General features: G+C 38.1%; 1 protein-coding gene across 3 annotated transcripts in view; it reads right to left on the bottom strand.

The window, feature by feature from the left end:
• The window catches only part of LOC126765700 (uncharacterized), a 62801-nt gene that overhangs the window by 7220 nt on the left and 39664 nt on the right, over positions 1-15917 (bottom strand). For 2 of the 3 annotated variants that reach the window (XM_050483450.1, XM_050483436.1), the window contains exons 3-7: positions 6751-7286; positions 5275-5501; positions 4974-5170; positions 1124-1270; positions 797-881 (exon numbers count right to left, since the gene is read on the bottom strand). In XM_050483450.1, coding sequence (XP_050339407.1) covers positions 797-881; positions 1124-1270; positions 4974-5170; positions 5275-5501; positions 6751-7286 — 1192 coding nt within the window. The remainder of the gene's footprint in view (positions 1-796; positions 882-1123; positions 1271-4973; positions 5171-5274; positions 5502-6750; positions 7287-15917) is intronic. The other variant, XM_050483442.1, reaches the window with a different exon arrangement.

The raw sequence follows: 15917 nt of genomic DNA, 5'->3' as shown, positions 1-15917 counted from the left end.
ATCTTCTGTCATCAAACAAACAGATATCGCACACGCGACTGGGCTCCCACGTCAGTGTTGACAGTCATAACTTCGAAGTCGTAGATAATTTCGTCTATCTAGGAAACAGCAGCAAAACTAATATATTAGTCTTGCAATCCAACGCAAAATCACTCTTGCCAACAGGTGTTACTTTAGACTGAGTCGGCAATCGAAAAGTAAATTCCCTCCCTCCACGAACAAAGACCATATTCTACAAGTCACTTATCATTCCCGTCCTACTATGTGATGTAGAAATATGGACAATGACATCATCTAATGAGTCGGCCTTAGGAGTGTTCGAGAGAAAGGTTTTGCAGAAGATTTCTGGTCCTTTGCGCATTGGTAACGACGAATACCGCAGTCGGTGGAACGATGAGCTGTACGGTATACGACGACATTGACATAGTTCAGCGAATCAAGAGACGGCAACTGCGCTGGCTAAGTCATGTTGTCTGGATGGAAGAGAAAACTACAGCTTTGAAGGTTTTCGACTCAGTACCCGTCGGTAGAAGCAGAGGAAGAGGGAGACCAAATACAGAAAGATCTGACTGCACTTGGTATTTAAAAAAAGAAACGACTAGCGCGACGTTGTTAACTCAGCTATAATTATGGAAGTGGTGTCTACGCCAGTAAAGAATAAGAAGAGTAACAATACTCAGCCATTTCAAATAAATTATGGAAATATTTAAAAATAATGTTTCTAAGCCGGCTAAGCTACCTTATTTTCAGTGAATTTTAAAGCGTAATATATCTCTCGTACTCATTTTTCACTTACCGATTTAATAGCGCATCTTCGCGCACACGAGCGGCCTCTTTCACCTCACGAACCACGTCGGTCATCATACCTGGGGTGTATGCGCCTAGAAATATGCAGCATTATGTGAATTTAAGAAAATATGCAACAAAATCGTGAAATCAAAATACTGGTGTGTTGTTGGCGTTGTAGTACGAAAACCAAACCAAGTTTTACAAGAAAAACGAAACATAATTTCAAAATACTCGTACTCAAATAGAAAAGCCAAAACAAAAATTTATTTTTGAAAATTAAAAAAAGATATTTGGAATACAAATAAAAAAAGAAACATTACATTGGACAACATACCTGAATGATAAGTTGGCGCTGGACTTTGCATACCACCAAATCCACCGCCAAATACCATGGGCTGACTGTGCGTACTTAATCCACTCAAGCTATCTCTACGGTGTCTCAAACCCCAATTGGGTGCGTGCTTTAAAGCTTCAATATCAACTAAAGAGTTTGTTTTTGGAATTTTTTTTGGATTTAGTTTTATTTGATTTTTTATTGCCAAGATCGATACGATAAGAGAGAGGAAGAGAGTAAGAAAAGAACAAAAAGGGAAGACATAGAAACAAATAATAATTAAAATACAAAAACAGAAAATAAATTAAAAGTACAATTACAACAATAAATACATAACAGACTACTAAATTACAATGCTAAATGACACTTATTTACAACTACAAATACAAATACAACTAGAGTCACGCTGACGTTGGAAGGGGCGTAAATAGAGATAGTGTACATAAAATAAAATTTTATTTTTGCAATTTAAAGCGGCGAGTAAACGCTGTGTAGCTTTGTATTTAATTGATAACTAAGCTCAAAACAAATATTTACTTGCAGTTGCACGCTTATGAATAGTTAAATACTGCTTAGCAAAGCTAATGAGCTGTGAAAGTGCGGATGCTACAGACATATACATGTGTATATATTAGGGTGGGCAAAATAAGTAATATTATCGTTTGGTGCTATGAAAAATTGGTTTTAAGTCACCGCTACCAAAATCTCGTCAAGTATGAATGAGTTATTTTCAAGTAGTTGGAAGCGAGAAATGAATTTTTCTGATAATATAATGAGAAAAATATCTAAAATTTTACGGTGCTAGACCTTTTCGTTACAACTAAGAGCTCATGCTTGAAAAGATTTTCTTAGAGGTGTCTAAGAACCTATTTTTCAGGGTGACAGCAAAAAAATTTTTTTTTGAACCACCCTAATATGTATGTTGTATGAGTATTTATGTACCATATACATATACAAGGTAGTAGAAAAAGTCAGAAATAACTATGCCGTAATTACTATTTTTCAGAATATCAAGCGCAAAATTTTTTTTTTTTGAACCACCCTAATAAGTTGTATGAGTATATACTATATATACAAAGTAATATAAAAAGTGAATAAATAACTGTGTCGTAATTAATTTGCTTTCGTAAATTATCTTTGCTGATGTGAGATAAAGAATCTTTATTGTAAGTCTAAGATCAGAAAAGACAATTGCAAAACGAGATAAGAGCCCAGAGTTCAATTGAAGCAAATCTGTTTCAGTTTATTAAAAATAATTAAGTTTTATTGTGGTAGATTAACTGTAATTTCAATTAAATGTTTACTAAATGCATTCGGTCTTATCCATTATTACAAATGTTGTCTTATTTCTAACCAAAATCGAATTTTGAGGGATAGTTATATTCCAGAAATAAAAAAACCATGCCGTTTCAATGAGTTTCAACCTCACTTTCATCTTTTTTTCACCTTTTTAAGGCCCACCTTTGTAAGATCGTTCTCCTAGCCTGAACCTGCAACAACTTAATATAGCCTTAGACTGCTTTTTATGCCCTGAACATGGCGTATTAAGTTTGCCACCAAGTCCATCTGTCCGTCTATATATACGCGAAGTAGCCCGTCAGTTTTGTTTTTATCAATCTGGCATTTTGCCGACATCGGACCCCCATAGAACATAGTTGCCATATAAACTGATTGTTCAGATTCAAATCTTTGCATTTTTATTTGGCAAAGTATTTTTACCACAAGAATACTTTAGGAATTGGCTCGTTTACTAAGTAATCTGATCTTATTGAAGCTTTTCGCAGCCAACTAGTAAGACTTGTTTATAACAATTTTTTTGAATTTTTTGGAATAGTTTTTGTTTGGGGCTTTTTCGAAGATGGAACATCTGAAAGGGTAAAAACACAGTTCAAACGAAACGAAAATTATGTGTTGTGTACGGAGATGATATGTTGACTGAATGTCAATGCCAGAATACGTTTTCAAAATTTCGTTCCGACAATTTCGATCTTTAGAATCCTGGAAGGACTCTTGAAGCCGATGTGGAGAAAATAAAGTTATTACCCTATGAAAATCATTGAATAAAACTTGAGAGTTTGCTCAAAGGTTAAATTTGTTTAGCGCGACCAACCACAAGCACATGAAAAGTCCAGGATTAATTTCGAAGTTTATCATATCGGTTCCTCATGGTTTTACAGAAAAACTTGGTCGCATTAATGACTGTAAATTGCTTATCAAACGTCAAAGCAGTGATCCAATTTTGAAGCGACGAAAAGCGTGTTGTTTCCAAGAATGTAAAGTGCAAGAGATCATGGTCTAAAAAGCATGAAACAGCTCAAACCATTTCGAAGACTGATAGTCACAAAAAAATATGACTTTCTCTGTTTGGTGGGATTTCAAAGGAATGCTTTATTTTGAGCTTTTGTAGATAAGGTATAGCGTTCCAGTTAGGATAATGCGAGGCCTCATAAAAGTTTGATGACTCGCGGAAAGCTTGAATAGGTTTGGCTAACAAACCCTCCATATTGTCCAGACTTGACACCTTTAATCTATTACTTGTTCCAGTATCTGCCCAATTTTTTGGATGGAAGAAAATTCATGTTCTGTAATGAATGTGTTTCGGGTGCTTCGCTCAATTTATGGTCAATATTGTGGGCCTACCGAGCATACTATTCGCAACACCATCACCGATCTCTAAACTCAAGATTCCATTGTTGGATAATATCTGACCGTACAGACTACCCACAGCACAGAAGAAAATATGGCAGCTGTAGGTGAGAGTGTACAAGAAGACCGTGGAGAGTTGATTCGGTTCCGTTCGCAGCAACTCGGACTGACGCATGGAACGACTTAGCGCATTTTACGTTGAGATTTTAAATTGAAAGCCATTTCTGGCTCCATGGATATATAAACAATAAAATTTGCTGCATTTGGAACGAAGAAAACCTGAAGAGATTCAAGAGCTACCATTTCATCCAGAAAAAACAACGGTTTGGTGTCCGTTGGAATCAATCCGTCCATATTTCTACAAAAGTTATCCCGGTGAGAACGTTACGTCAATAGCGACCGTTATGTGATGACACTTTGTTTCAACAAGAAAGCATCACTTCCCACATATCGCATTAATCAATGGATTTATTGAGAGAACACTTTGGGATTTCACAAAATCAAAAATCGTAACCTCGAAATGGATCACCCTCTATGTTTTCTGCATGTTCTGTATATACTACTTCAATCATTGACCTACCAGTTTTTCAATTCGATCAGCCAGAAGAAGGCTTCACTGTAGAAAAAATGATGAAAATAATCAATACTTTTTCCCACTACTATAATTGATAATGATGACATAAGTATGTAAGAGTAATAACTCTTTAGCCGAAGTACAACTTGACTTACTTAGTATTTCAAGAAAAAGTGCTTCGTTTCTAATTAATTTCACTCAACTTGTTCAACTACTGTACTATCGGAATTCAGTAAACATGTGTATGATATATACATATTTTATAGGAATACTTATACATTTATTTAGAAGTGCTGAGCAAATAAAAGTTGAAAGCCTACAATGACATTAATGAAAGCATTCATTAAATTGAAGGAGAAAACCTACTAAATTAGTTCTGAGCGATTAACTAAGTATAATTAGCGGCTCACAAGGTAATACTGTGCCACAAATAAAAATGTAAAAACAAATTATTTAACTCTACATATACATATGTATAACTATAAAATTAAGAAACTAACAATGAGTAAAGCTAAAACTTAACGTGTGTGTTGTTGCTACATAATAATAACTAAAAATATATATATAATACAAATATATAGTACAACCCGTGTATGCTTGTAGTCATACATAAAATACTTAATTGCTCACCTTTTGTTTCGTGTAGATTTCGGCAAATCTTCGTATTAGTTTCGTGCAATAGATTAATCTGTTCCATTAGAGCAGCGAAGAATTTATTATTCTCCAAATCGCTCGGCAACTGATTGCGACGATCGGGCGTATTTTGGCCACTCACTTTCGAGTCGTTGTCGGACGGATTCAGCAGGCAAGGATCGCTGAAACGGAAACTAACGGAGACGAAAAATATGGAAGAAAAGTTAACTATCTTGTATAAAAGGTATAACGTCTGTTAAATGTGCATAAAAGATTACATTTAACATATTTTACATACCCTCTACTAATATTCGGATTGCTGCCACTGCCATCGAGCACATCTGTCGAGTTATTTTCCATTTCCGATGAACCGCCCATCATATTTACTATGGGCGGCAGGCTGGCGAAGTCTTGGGCATCGGTTTGTTGATAATAACCACCAGGACCAGGTCCCATGCCGCTGTGTGGGAACATCATGGAGTAGCGGTTGTTGTAGTGAGATTGTTTCATGTAATTTGGCACATTCTGAAAGGGCAGCGGAAATGAGAGTTTTATATAAGAAATTCTCTACGAAAGACCCGAGGGATAGAATGAAGTCAGGATATTTATATAACTGTAATTAACTATGTCATTACAAAAAAAAAATTGTAAAATATTAGCCGTGTTTATGGCGAATATGCTAAAATGTTGGTATTGAAGAACGATCTCACAAAGCTTGTTTCTTTCGAGGTCTCAGCTAATGTAACAATTTTTGCTTATGAGGTCTATGGACAGTTGCCTATTAGGTAAATTCAATATAACGGGTGATCCAAGTAGAGGTACTTTTTTCAGCAGCTTTTTTTGGCAGTATAGACCAGGCCAACCGCAGCGAAGAAAATGCTGCTATAGCCGCAGATGAGAGTGTACTCGAAGGCCGTGGAGAGTCGATTCAATGCCGTTCGCAGCAAGTCGGTCTGATGTATGAAACGACTTGGTAAACTTTACGTCGAGAGTTTAAAATCAAAGACTCTTTGTGCATGAACTGAAGCCACTCTACCTTCCCAAGCTACATCGCTTCGCTCTATGGGCTCTTGAAAAGTTTCAAGAAGAACCGACGTTTTCGAGCTAAATTTTGTACAGAGGGACGGTGGAATCATCGGTTCATATTTCTTCAATAATCATAAATCAATGGATTTATTCAGAGAACACTTCGGTGAGCAGATAATTTCACATTTTAGGGCTGTTGATTGGCCACTAAGATCGTGCGATGTCACACCGTTAAACTATTTCCTAAAGTCCTAAAGTCTAAAGTCTATGCGGACAATCCTGCTTCGATTTAGGTCTTGGAGCAAAACATCATGTGTGTCATTTGCCAGTTAAATGCTCGAACATTGGACTCAACGAATGTACAATCTGAGACGTAGCCGCGATCAACATTTGAAAGAGTTGTTCTTCTAAATATAGTTCGTTGGTCTGCTATAGGATTAAATAAAAGAGTCCTTTCCAGGACGCGGCTTTCTCCCTACCGCATTGACGCTTAGAATGTTAAGTATTCTCTTTTCACAGATTTGAGCAAACAAAAAGAGACAACATTTAATGCCTCAGAAGCCTTTTGTCTTCTATCAATATATTTTCGGTAGAACAAGGAGATCTGAACCATTTTGGGTTTAAAGAATGCTTCTATGATCGTCTCAGAGATCTTCACTGAGTTCATTCGATTTTTCTTCAATCTCTGCTTCCTGCTTACTGACAATGAAAGCTTTATAATACAGTTAGATTCTCTAGCAACACTCACCCGTTGAAAACCTTGGCTGAAGGGTCCACTGCCACCGCCCGCATAACCGCCGGAAAATGACATTGGACCCGAACGCAAACCAAATTGTTGTTGTTGCATTTGTGGCGAGTGCTGTTGTTGGTGTTGCTGCTGTTGTACATATGAAAATGTTGGCTGTTGATTCGCGTTATTCAAACTGTTATTGGACAAATACGCTTGATTCTGTTGTTGTTGCTGCTGCTCACGCTGTTGTTGCTGGCTTTGTTGATGACGTTGCTGCATTTGTTGTTGTAGGAATTTTTGCGGATTTGTTGTACTAATACCACCACTACCGCCGCCGACGCCACTAACAGTACCCGCGGGCATTGGATTATAATCTAAGAACTCTGATGAGGAGGACAGCTGTGCATTGGAGGCATCCTTGAGACAAGTCTCCAGCCAGGCGTCCAAGTGATCCTTCATATAGCCCTCAGCATGGGTATGACCTTGACCGCCGCCACTCGGTACAGTTGCTGTGCGTGATTTCAGTTTCTTGCGTTTATTCGACTCGTTCATAACTGTAATTAGAGGAAATGGAAATTGCTTGAAAGTTTGCAAATTGATGTACTGTTTGTGTGGGCGTGGTGTGTATAATAGAAGATTTGGTATTCAGCGGGTGCAATCGTGCGTTGCAAAAATTAGGTAATCGCAATCGAAATTACGATTCGGCATTGAATCGCGGACAACAAAGCGGCGTTCGTTCAATGCCAAAGCTTGCGCCATACATATCTACAGACACACAAAAGTATATATTCGTAGAAATAAAGTGAATGATGTGATTGCCGCGCAGTGATGTCACGATGAGCCAACATTAATTTCGCTTTGCATTTTTTTTTCACTTAAAAGTCTCTGCATTTTTTTATCGAGTTTTAAGCTCCCTTTTCCGCATTAAAGTAATGAAAGTGGGCGCATCAATTGCAACTGCATTACTATAAATCATCTAAATTCCATATTAGGTGCCCTGCATTCATGAACTGACTAAGCCCATGCAGTGCAAGAAGAAGCATGACGCCTCCGCTATTTTTGGCTCAGCTTTCCACATTCGGATCTCATTTCTCATGCTATTAAAAAGTGACAGCACTTTGAACTTTTCACGGTAATAAAAACATATGTCGCATGTCGAAATTATTTTTAAAGCCTTCCTGTCCTACTATAAATAGTTGAGCAAAGAGAGGAAGGGTTGAGTGAAATTGATATGCCTTGAGCTGTGAGGTAAAAATATTTCAAAAATACCGTACCTATTTGTACTAGTAGCTGCGTCAAAAAATTTTGAATATGAAGTATGTTCTTATTTCACTTTATATTCTGTGATTTAAAATTTGTTTTTAAGTGGACGTGACTCCGCCATCTAATAAATTGTATATGCATATCTTCCAAGCCCCAAAAGCGATTTCAACCAAACTTGCTGAAAAGAAGAAGTCCTGCTAGCACTTCTAAAAGCACTATGAAAATATATGAAATCTGTTGATAACCACGCCCACTTCCCATATAACGAGTATGTTGAAAACCACTAAAAGACCGATAATTCACTGAATAAATGCGTCATTAGATTATACAGCCAAGATAGTACGCAAAGACTTCTTAGGAGCTTTTATCAAAAGTGGACAATGGGCATGGCACCCCCTGCCTTAGTGTGAAATCCTTTATTGCAGCGACTACTAGACACATTTCAGCAAAATTTAGTGAATGTCATAATCAATACTAGAGCCAACATCTACGTAGACAGTCAAGCTGCAATCAAAGCAGTAACCTCGTATCGCATATCGGCCAGAAGTGTCTTGGGAAGCAGGACAGCAGTCGAAAGTGATCGGAATACTAACTGGTCACTGCCTGGTGGCGGCACACGCCCGCAGAATGGAGTTGATAGATCAAGAAGACTGTAGGAAATGTCTAGAGTAAATCACCAAGGAAACAATGGAACATCTTTAGTGGACTTGTCCCTCATTGGCAGGACTACGCTGCAAGCATCTGGGGCCCCAACGGTATGATACACTGAAGGAGGTATCGATAGTGATGCCAGGTATACCATCCCATGTTCAAAAATCGTAGAAATTTAACACAACTTTTCAAGTTTACAGATACAGAATATGTGGACCTCAGTGCTTATATCTGATTTTTAACCGCAAATATCATTTAACTTTGATCGCGATGCCAAAAATTGATGGATTCGGGTCTATAGCCCTAAGCCCCCATATATGTAACATACAATTTTAAACTTCCTTTTGACTTAATTCGATGTATAGGTCAATATGTAAGATATCTTGACAACATAAAAGAAATTTATAAGACTCGATATCCTATAGTACCGAATGTCTTTGAGATCGGTCTGCGAATTACCCAAGCCTCCATATATTACATATAGTCATTACCGTTATTCTAGCCAACTTTATGCCGAGAATGTCAGTTTTTGAATGATATTTATTATATTTCCCCGGCTTTGGGTTTTCAAAATTATAAGAGCTTAAAATGTTGGGTTGGATTACATCCGAACTTAGCTCTTCCTGCTTTTCTCTTTGTTGTACCCTAAACAGGTATACTAAGATTGTCACGAACTTTGAAGCAGGAGAAAGCGTCAGAAACCTTATAACATATAAATATTTAGTACATACATATGTGATCCAAGTAGACGTATTTTTTTCAAATTTTTCAATTTTTTTTTTTAGAGAGAGATCACGCGTGAGTCGTGTCAAGCTGTTACACCAAACAACCTTTACAAATCGTTCAACTTTATTGCGAAAATTTACGTTCTGTAAAGAATGTGTTCGGGTTGCTTCGCTCAACTTATGGTCAACACAATAGACCTATACTATACTAGCTACTATTCGCAACAACATCACCCATCTTGAGACATAGCATTCATTATTGGATAATATTCGGATACGGATCTATTGAGAGAAGCAGATAATTTAACATTTTAGGCCGGTCGATTGGCCACAAAGATCGAATGATATCACACCGTTAGACTGTGGGGATATGTAAAGGCTAAAGTCTATGCAGACAGTCCCGCTTCGATGCAGGCCTTGGAATAAAAAATCACTCATGTCATTGGCCAGTTACGAGTCGAAATGATCGAACGAGCCATCGAAAATTGGACTCAACAGAAGAACCATCTGAGACGTATCCGCAACCAACATTTGAAAGGGATATTTCAAAAAAATAATGCTAAAGAATGTTCTTTCGAATGATAATAAACATTCCTCATTAAATTTGAAGTTTCTGTTTTCTTTATTTAGTAGGGAAGCTGGAAATGGATCACACTTATATAAGTGATCAGTATGATGAGCTGTGTCAATTTAGCCATAATTATGTCTCTCTGTTCGTCCGTCTGTCTCTTTCAGATGGGATCACTATAGCATATAGTAGTCTTATAAGGAATCTTTTGTATTTGTTAAAGGTGGTATAGCAACCGAAGTTAATTTTTTTTCTTTTCTTTTTTTGTTCACCTATTCCTGTCATAATCGTTTCCCGGTGAATTAAGAAATCGGATTCCGTTCAGTCAATTACCGATCGAAACGCCACAATTACCAAAGTGTTTAGCGGACACCAACATGCACACAGAAGCAATGTGCTAATTAGCGGATATTTTTGCACTCAGCCCCTAAGCAAATATATATATAGTATATACTAATGGCTATACCTACTCATGGGGAGGTGTGTGTAAAGGTAACAGCTACTGTTTATAAATCAGCGAATTTGCCTGTGAGTGCAACAAAAATGTGAATTGGAAATTAGATTGACGTGAGAAATGCGATACTTAGTAGCGCTATCAAATGCCAATAGCGGTAAATTTGCTATTAACCGATTGCTAAGCGGCAATATGTCATGCAATAATGCTCACAAATCAAGCGTACATGTGTACCTACAGGCAATAACAACAATGTTATGTAGTTTTGAGTATATCTACATATGCAAGCTTGTGTTTAATAGTCTTATTTCGCGCACATTTTGATTGCTGAATTTCGTTTTCTGGAAATGGGCGTGTTAACACTCGCTTATATCGTTAGTAAACACTGCTAATGGCGTTAATTGTACGTTGTTGTTTTTGCAAAATTTGTTAACATTGAAGCGATGGTCGTTTTGGTGGGGAAGAGGTGTGTATTTTGGAGGCTTAAAGCATTAGTTGTACTGTTGTGATAATCAGCTCTAATTCCAAAATATTTTGACTTTATACCGTTTTTGTTGTGAACAAAGGAGACTGAATCTATTTAGACAACTCGTATTTCTAAAGCTTGTTTCGCGATGATTCACACGTGCTTGCTGCGTTTGCGCGCTGGAACTGGCTCGACCAGCTTTTTGCCTTACGTTGGGTGCAAGAAATCGCAGGAATTTGTGAGTCATTGCGTCAAAGCATTCAATTTATTTCGTTATATAGGTGCAAGCATGCTTATGACTAGGTCTGACTGTATATATACAGTATGCATTTAAATATAGCACCGGGCTTATGACAGTAAGAATCGTATTTTTTGAGAAATTGAGTAAGATAATAAAAGCTTCACAAAATACAAAAATGTTTTGTTCTATTTGTCAATTTCTAAATTATTAGAAATTTTTAACACATCTATGTACAAGGTCTGTGGCATAAATAACAGGACTGTTAAAAAACAACATTTGAAATGAGTATTTAAGGTCATTTTTCGGAATGCTCTTGAGAATATCGGTCGTCGCCTTTTGGATAGCTGAAATGTCCAGAAACCAGTGTCCTTTCATGGGCAAATGAAGTTTTCCAAATAGGTAAAAATCACAGGGTGCCAGATCAGGTGAGTAGGGTGAGTGATTAATGGTTAATAAGCGTCGACCGATGACACGGCGCGCCTTACGGTATTGTGGTCGACCACGACGAATGCGTGACAAAAGACGCTTCATAACACCAAGGTAAAACACAGCATTAATCGTTTGGCCAGGTGGGACGAACTCTCGGTGTACAATACCCTCAGAATCGTAAAAACAAATCAGCATTGTCTTTATTTTTGACTTCTGAAGACGACCGACTTCTGATTATCACAGAAGTCCTCACGACCTTCTTGGATTCGCTTAAACCACTCATGCACATTACTACGGGATAGGCACTGATCACCATAAACTTTTTTCATCATTTGAAATGTTTCAGTAAACGTTTTCCCAAGTTTAAAACAAAATATAATATCTGCTCTTTGCATTTTACGACCGATGACCAGCAGCTGCTGTCACTTTTTGATCGATAGCATCGATTGTAGTTATCCAATTGTATTAAAATTTTTACGAAATGTCAACAAGAGATCAAACTTTTTACTTCATATACCCACCAATAGGTGGCGCAACCAGAAACAGTTATATTTAAAAAGTTCTGTTTCTTTTGCGACAGACCTTTCATATCCAATGCATGAAGTTCAGCAATGTGTCACACTAATAGAAACAGGCTAGGATAGTTTTCATACCGAAGAAACCTCCCAACCTACTCAAAAGTGTTTAGGCCTATAAGCTTAACTTCTTTCCTGCTCAAAACGCTAGAGAAAACCTTGGACACAGTACGTAGTCTGTAGAGATACTCTCCAAGGTGGAGTGCTATCTCCGCTTCTATGGAAATTAGTGGTGAATAAATGTCTAAGGAACTTGGAAGGCAAAGCCTCTAAGATAGTGGCATATGCGGACTATATTGCCATTTTAATAACTACAGACCATTAACAGTATTATGAACAAAACTGATTGAACCCGGAGAAAACGGATCTGCTTGTGTTCACAAGAAAGTAAAAAATTATTCTATGGAGATTCCTCTCTCTCAAGAAACAATTCAAGTACCTTGGGGTAATCTTGGACAGCAAACTGCTGTGGAAGCACAACGTGAAAGAAAGTGTGAGGAATGCCAGCAATGCTTTATATGCGTGTAGGCAGATGCTCGGCACAACCGGGGGGCTCTCTCCCTCCCTTATGCATTGGCGCTACACAGCTGTTGTTAGAGTCATTCCACTCTACGGTACAGTAGTATGGTGGACAGGCGTACGGAGATTAATGTACCGGGTAAGGGTTCAGAGACTCGCTGCGCAGTGCATAACAAGAACTTTAAGAACAACTCCATCGGCGGCTGTTGAACTGTTACAAAACCTGCCACCTAAAAACTTCATCGCCGCAAGCTGCGCAGCAAAATCGGTGGGATGGCTACTGGCTGCAGGAGAATTTACATATAGAACCTTCTGGCATAGCTCGTAGGTAATGGCGTTTGGGCAAACACACCTCGGATGATGACGACCACAGCAAACGCTTTAAGAATTACGATTTAAGGGCATGCACCTGAAAGGAATGGTCTCTTAATTGGGAAGGTGCCGCTGCCCAGATAGTTGATGTCCTGGTAAGAGCAAAGGCTGACACCACCACCATCCAAGAAGTGCGATGGACGGGACAAGAACTGAGACGAGTAGTTCCTTGTGGTATTTACTACAGTGGCCCCATAAAGGAGCGCAAATTCGGTGTGGGATTCGTGATGGGAGAGAGACTCCTTCGCTGAGTTCTGACATTCACACCGGTAGATGAATGTCTAGCCACAATCCGCATCAAAGCGAAGTTCTTCCACGCCCCAACAGAAGAGAAAGGCGGTATGACCAAAGATGTATTCTATGAGCCTTGGAGCGCACATATGAGAGTTGCCACAGCCACGATGTTAAATTCATCCTTGGCGAATTTAATGCCAGGGTGGGCAAATAAGGCATCTTAGCACAACGGTTGGTAAATGTAGCCACCATGATGAAACATCCCCAAATGGATTGAGACTGATCAACTTCGCCGGGGCCGTAAATATGATTATATGTAGTACTAGACTCCAGGATAGGAAAATTCATCAGCTAACTGACTGTCTCTGGATCGAAAATCCACCAACCAGATCGATCATGTTGTGATAGACGGAAAACATGTCTCCAGTGTTAGACGTGCGTAGGCTCTGAAGTCCTATCATCTATTCGGACCATTATCTTGTTGCAACCTAGATGAGCACCCGCCTCTCTGCAGCAAAAAACGCACATCAACAAACACAAGGAAGGTTCGACGTCGAGAAGCTGCAATTACAACAGACAACCCAACGATTATCTACTCGACTTGCACTTCTGATCTCTGACAGCACTCATCAGCAACTCGGTATAAGGAAACTGTGGGACGGCAATTCAAGCTCGTTACGTACAGCTGCAAATGAAACCATTAGGTTTCGGAAAAGGCAAAAGCACAGCTGGTACGATGAGATGTGCCGTGACTATTGCATCCCCAAAAATTTATCCGATTACGATTTCGAAATGAGACAGGAAATGCCGTTATCAACAATACAAATTATATTAGACAAAGGCCGATTTTAAATTAACACAAATTGCCGCAATTGATCTAATAGCGTTATTTTTATTATTTCCGAAATATCCGTGTATATTCGGGTCATTCCGAATATACAAGAATACGATATACAAGCTCGTACATATACGATGCGTATATTAAGTTTATACTACGTATGCCATCAGAATATTTCTTCATATAACCGTTAACATTGATCCCGTAAGAAGAAATATATCATAATAGATGTGAAAAGGATTCTCTATATTTTCTGCTAATCAAAATGTTGTATGAAGACTGCAAATATGTACGTATGTATATACCACAAAACCAATTCTCAAATCAAATTAAATTAATATCAAAACCCAACGGTATTTGCAATTCGCATGCATGTTAAGTCTTTACGTAAAAACTTGGAGCAGTCATGTGAAAACAATAGCAATGACTTACATAACTGCACTTCACATGACAGCTGACAGCGACGCAAAAAGAAAATTGCAACAAACAATGATAAAACCACTTAAATACAGATATATGTCCGTTATTGTCATTTATCGATTAAATTAGCAATTAATTAAAATTACTGTTTTTCCGCACGCACACAGCTTTGCACACACGCAAACCGAACAGAGCCGAACGAACGTCGAGCTGCCGTATTTCACTAATCTAAATTGCATTTGACCGTCAACAAATTACGATTTCATTTCCAGTTACCAAACGACAGCGATAATAAACCATTGGAAACTAACTATTTAATTACAATTTGAAAATAAAAGCCACTCCACTTGACGTCAAGCGAGAGCGAGAGGGAGAGGGAGATAGAGGGGAATCGGTGGCAAAAAGAAGTAATGAAAATAAAATAATGAATGGAAATAGTTAAAAAGCACAGTTATAGCCATTTATCTTCATTTCAATGAGTGCTCAATGCAGTGGGCTTTAAACTGGCGGGCAGGTGAGGATCAACACACATACATATATACTTGTATATATTAAGTAGGGTGAGCCAAAATAAACTAATATAAATTCCATAAAGGTTAAATTGTATACAGAGAAATACTACTGTGGGCAAAAAATAGTAAGACCTTTTAATTAAAATTTCACGCGAAAACCCATTCGTCGTAATTTTTTTTTTCTGGGTTAGTATGTATGACTGTCAGTGACATTTTGTGTGCGGAATCAAATTTCTGGTGCCGAAACTTTCAGAATGTTGGAAAAAACCTTCGGTGATAATTGTTTAGCTCGAGAAAGTGCTTTTGATTAGTACAAATTATTCAAAGAGGGTCGAGAACGCGTTGACGATGAACTATCTACATCAACTGATGGTCAATATGTCAATAAAATATAGGAATTGATGCTTGAGAATAGAGGATAAACAGTCAGAGATCTTTTTGAAAGACCATTTGGGCTTGAAAAAGGTGAAAGAAAAATTGGTTACAAAATCACTAAACTTTTTCGATAAACAGAGTCGCTCTAACGTCTGTGAAACAAAGCGTTCCCACTTTTAGTATAACATGAAGCGCATTATTACTGGCGATGAGTGTTGGATATATGCTTACGACCAGGAAACAGACGATCAGTCGGCGGAATATCGTGGCGAAGGTGAGCCGAAGCCGAAAAAAATACGTCCAAGCAGGTCAAAAATCGAGGTTGTGTTGATAGTTTTCTTCGATTACCGAGATGTGGTGCAATCCAAATTCCTTCCGACAAGCCAAACTGTCAACAAGGAATACTATTTGAGTGTTATGCGTCGTTTGCGCGAAGCTTTTCGTAAAAAGGCCGGAATTATGAGCCGACAACTCTTGGTTTTTGCAACACGATAATGCACCGTCGTACACTGAATTGATTCTTCATGAGCTTTCGCCAAATTT

Source organism: Bactrocera neohumeralis, chromosome 2 (genome assembly GCF_024586455.1).
Source record: "Bactrocera neohumeralis isolate Rockhampton chromosome 2, APGP_CSIRO_Bneo_wtdbg2-racon-allhic-juicebox.fasta_v2, whole genome shotgun sequence".
NCBI classification, from domain to species: domain Eukaryota; kingdom Metazoa; phylum Arthropoda; class Insecta; order Diptera; family Tephritidae; genus Bactrocera; species Bactrocera neohumeralis.
This window is presented reverse-complemented; position numbering and strand designations above follow the sequence as displayed.